The sequence below is a fragment of the Macrotis lagotis genome, chromosome 2, assembly GCF_037893015.1.
Source record: "Macrotis lagotis isolate mMagLag1 chromosome 2, bilby.v1.9.chrom.fasta, whole genome shotgun sequence".
Taxonomy (NCBI): Eukaryota; Metazoa; Chordata; class Mammalia; order Peramelemorphia; family Peramelidae; genus Macrotis; species Macrotis lagotis.
Window position 1 is genome coordinate 187,845,770 of NC_133659.1, and position 4,308 is coordinate 187,850,077.

The 4,308-nt window shown below is 36.9% G+C and overlaps 1 protein-coding gene across 1 annotated transcript; it reads left to right on the plus strand.

The window, feature by feature from the left end:
* Positions 1-3,320: 3,320 nt before the first annotated feature.
* KRTAP2-1 (keratin associated protein 2-1) lies at positions 3,321-3,782 on the plus strand. The gene has a single exon (XM_074220957.1). It carries the CDS (start codon positions 3,321-3,323, stop codon positions 3,780-3,782), a length of 462 nt encoding a protein of 153 aa, XP_074077058.1.
* Positions 3,783-4,308: the final 526 nt, after the last annotated feature.

Genomic DNA, 4,308 nt, shown 5'->3' on the forward strand with positions numbered 1-4,308 from the left:
ATAGATCTCACAACCTGGAATCAGGAAGACCTGAGTTCAAATGTGCCCTCAGACATTTACTAGCAGTGTGACCCTGAGTAAGACACTTGACCTTTATTTGCCTTGATTTCCTCCTCTGTAAATGGTTATCATAATAGAACCTACCTCTCAGGGTTGAGTATTTGTAAAGTGTTTTCAAACTTTAAAAACCCTATATGAATGCTAATTAGTATTATTGTTATGTATATATTGACAATGGAAGGGAAGGACATGAATGAAGCTCATAAGTAACTTAGTGGCATTTAAATGTCAAACTCTAGATAACTTCAGGAACATATAATATCACAAATTGTCCCTTGGACCTGGTATCTCAAGAAACTTGACTGCAGGCTCACACTAAGTTTTTATTGAATAGTATACAAAACACAAGAGGCAGCATAGTATACAGAATAATATACTGAAATGGGAGTCAGAAAAAGGTGGGTTCACATCTTGCCTCAGATACTCTATCTGTGTGAAAATGAATAAGTGACTGTTTCTCTAGGCTTATTTTCCTAGTTACAAAACATGGAGATTGGACTTGATGACCTCTAAGGTCCATTCTTGTTCTAAATCCAGGACAGACATAGTTCTATATGGGAAGTTTACAAACAGTTATGAGCCCATCCACTTCTCCATTTACTGAATTCCCATTTTTGTCTGACCTAGAGAAATGAAGTTGTACTACATGAGCTTCAAAGAAGTTAATTATATTCATATTTTTAAAAACTGATATTTAATTGACCTATAGACATTAGGAGTGGCCTGATTTTATGCTGAGGTAGATAAAGGGAACTGTATATTCAATCTATGGAGATCAAATCCAGTTATATTTTAATACACTTGTCAAATACAACTATACAAAAATGATTAATTCCTTATAGATTCATAAACCACACTAATGGATAGGCAACAATCAATTTAATTTTTTTTAACTTCCATATACCACAACTCCCAGACTAATCTAACCACACTACACCAGAAATTTCATATATGTAGAGGATTCCAAACTCCTCTCAGCATGAAATCAAACTGACAAACAATTATCAACAAACAAATCTATATACTAGGTTTTAGATTAACATTTTTGTCATCCAGATACTTCAAATCTAGTTGGGAAAATACTCCAATATACTAATGAATTTGAAATAGCATCAATATGCATACCCCTTCTAAGTATTTAGATTATAAATTCCAATTCTGACCCTTCTTATATCATGTCACATTTGGCTTTGTCTTCCCATAGATCTTCCACAGACAATCTACCCAAATTGTGAGGTGCCTTCCTCTTAATATTGTTCAGTCATTCAGTTCTGTCTGACTCTTCATGACTCCATCATATGTAGCACACTAGGTCCTTCCATCCTCCACTATCTCTCTCAAAGTCTATCCAAGTTTATATTCATTGTCTTCATGACACTTTTATCCATCCCATCCTTTTCCTTTTGACTTTGTTTTTCCGATGAGTCCTGATATAACCAAAGTATTTAATCTTCAGTTTCAGCATATGACTTTCCAGTAAATAGACTGAATTAATTGCTTCAAATATCAAATGATTTGATCTTCATGCTGTCAAAGGGATTTGTAAAAGTTTTTTCCAACACCACAATTCAAAAATATTGATTTTGTGACTCAGATTTTCTTATAATCCAGCTGTCACAGATACACATTGCAACTGAGAAAAATCATAGCTTTGATAATGTTTCATTGTCAACAAGGTGATACTTTTTAGTATGCTATCCAGATTCCCATAACTTTGCTACCAAGGATCAAATATCTTTTAATTTCATGACTTCAATTGCCATCTGCAGTATCTTTGAGTCCAAGAATATGAAATCTGACCCTATTTCCATTTCTTATTTCTTTATTTGCCAGGAAGTGATGGAACCAGTTGCCAAGATTTAATTTTTTTATATCAAGCCTTAAGTCAGTATTTATACTCTCCTTTTTCATCTTCACAAGACTTCTTCATTCTTTACTTCATTCTTTCTGCCATCAGAGACTTGCTCTAACTCTCATCCACTCTTGATGAATTGATAGCCAGCTCCTTTCACATTCTTTTCCTCTCCCTCTTTAGATAAGTTAGTAATTCATCAATTATTTAATATGTTTGCCATTAGCTCACAACAAGTATAACATATTTTTACTAGATCTATGATTTCATTGGTTATAGGGAATTTCTGATTAGTAAATTCTTCCAAGGCAGAGGGGCATCTGCTTTGCAACTTTTATCTGGGACATTGAGAGATTAAGTAATTTGCCTACTCTGCTACAGTCAATACATACATATATATATATATATATATATATATATATGTATGTATATATATATATATATATATATATATATATATATATATATATTTGAGGAAAAACCTGAACCAATTATAGTTGATTCCAAGATAAGCTATCTCTCCATTGTTGTAGGGTACACTCACATATCCTCAAGAAAAATGATAAGTTTAAATAAGAGTTTAGAAGAATAGCAGAAAAGGTGCCAAAAGGCAATAAATAATGCATAGATATATAAACTGTAAAGACAAAAACTATTACAGGAGTTCAGGAGATTAAGAGATCAAATGAGACTGAAGTGAGCAAGCAAGGTTAAAGAAAGGAAATAGCATTGGAGGTGGACTTTACAGGAGAGGGAGGATTTCCATAGGCTTGGCAGGGGTTATATTATTCCAGCTTGGCCAAAGGTTGTGATTAAAAACAACATCAATTCAGAGGCATGCCAAAAGTGTCCAGAGAAAGAAACTGAATGATTTTTGATGTTTGATATTTGATGATTATGTCACTGGAAAAGAAAGTTCATGTAATGATATAGACATCAAAGATGAAAAGGTATTTCAAATGATACTTGCTTTGCAAATAAGTCCAAGTAAATGACCATCTAGGAGACATATGACTCTAGGTTATTTCTAGACTATTAGATATGAATAATGCTGATTAATGTTTGGATGTTAATTAGGGAGCACTTTGAAGTCAGAGCACAATATTATGGCTTCAGGGTAAATGGACAAAGGAGAGAATTTAATTTCAGTAAGGAAATAAGTTAGTTTTTGTTGTTTTTGCTTTTTAATGAGTTTGGGAATGCTTCAATGATAACCTCACAACTATCTAACCAATCCAGAGGTCTCATTTCAAAAGGCATAATCAAAAACAAGGAAAAGGTCCACATTCTGGGGGACCGACAGCACTTGGTCAAAGGTATATAAAGGGTCCAGAACAGGACAGAGTATCCAGACCTGAAAAACCAACTCTTCTTTCTTACCCAACCCAAACCAAAACTAACTAACACCATGGTCAGCTCCTGCTGTGGTTCTGTCTCTTCTGGCTGTTGTCAACCCAGCTGCTGTCAGTCCAGCTGTTGTCGTCAGCCCAGCTGTTGCCAGCCTTGCTTTAGCCAGTCCAGCTGCTGCCAGCCCTGCTGTCCACCCAGGTGCTGCGTGCCCTCCTCCTTCCAAACTACTGTGATCCGCCCAGTGAGCTGTGTGCCCAGGTGCAGCCGCCCCATCTGTGACACCTGCTGCCGCCCACCCTGCTGTAACCCCTGCTGCCTGCAGGAGGGTTGCTGCCGCCCCATCACCTGCTGCCCCAGCTCCTGCACAGCTGTGGTCTGCAGACCCTGCTGCTGGGCTTCCACCAGCTGTCAGCCCATTAATGTGCAGTCCCCTTGCTGCAGACCCCCCTGCTGCCAGCCAGCCCCCTGCCGCACCACCTGCCGCACCACCTGCTGCCCCACCTGCTGCTCTACCTGCTGATGAGCATCTATACTCCTTTTGAGTCATTCAAATCAGATTGAAAATAATCAGATTGAGATGCCAATGTTCATCATTGCATTCTTCCATTTGGACAGCACCTAGCCTACTCAGGTCTTTTTTGCTTATCAAATGATCAATTCTCAGTTCTCCATGCATTAACAATAATCCATTTCTAGTGGCAAATGATTCATTGGTAATTCTTCACAAGTTTGATGTTTCTCATTTGTTTTTAATAAACATTTTCTTGGCATAACAAACACTCTGTACTCAGAATTCTTCATTAGCATGTGTTTTATTCACTTTGCCTTAGTTAGAGTACCATTTGAAAGAAGGTGAAAGATGATACCTTTTAAAGATGGAAAGGATCTCAGGCATCATCTTGTCTAACATACTCATTTTATAGGTGAGAAGACTGATGCTCATAAAGGAGAACAAACTTGCCCAAAGTTATGCAGAGGAAGAACTTGAACTTAGGTCTTCTGACTCCAATTGGAGTGTTCTTTCTTCTATACTATATTTACTTTAA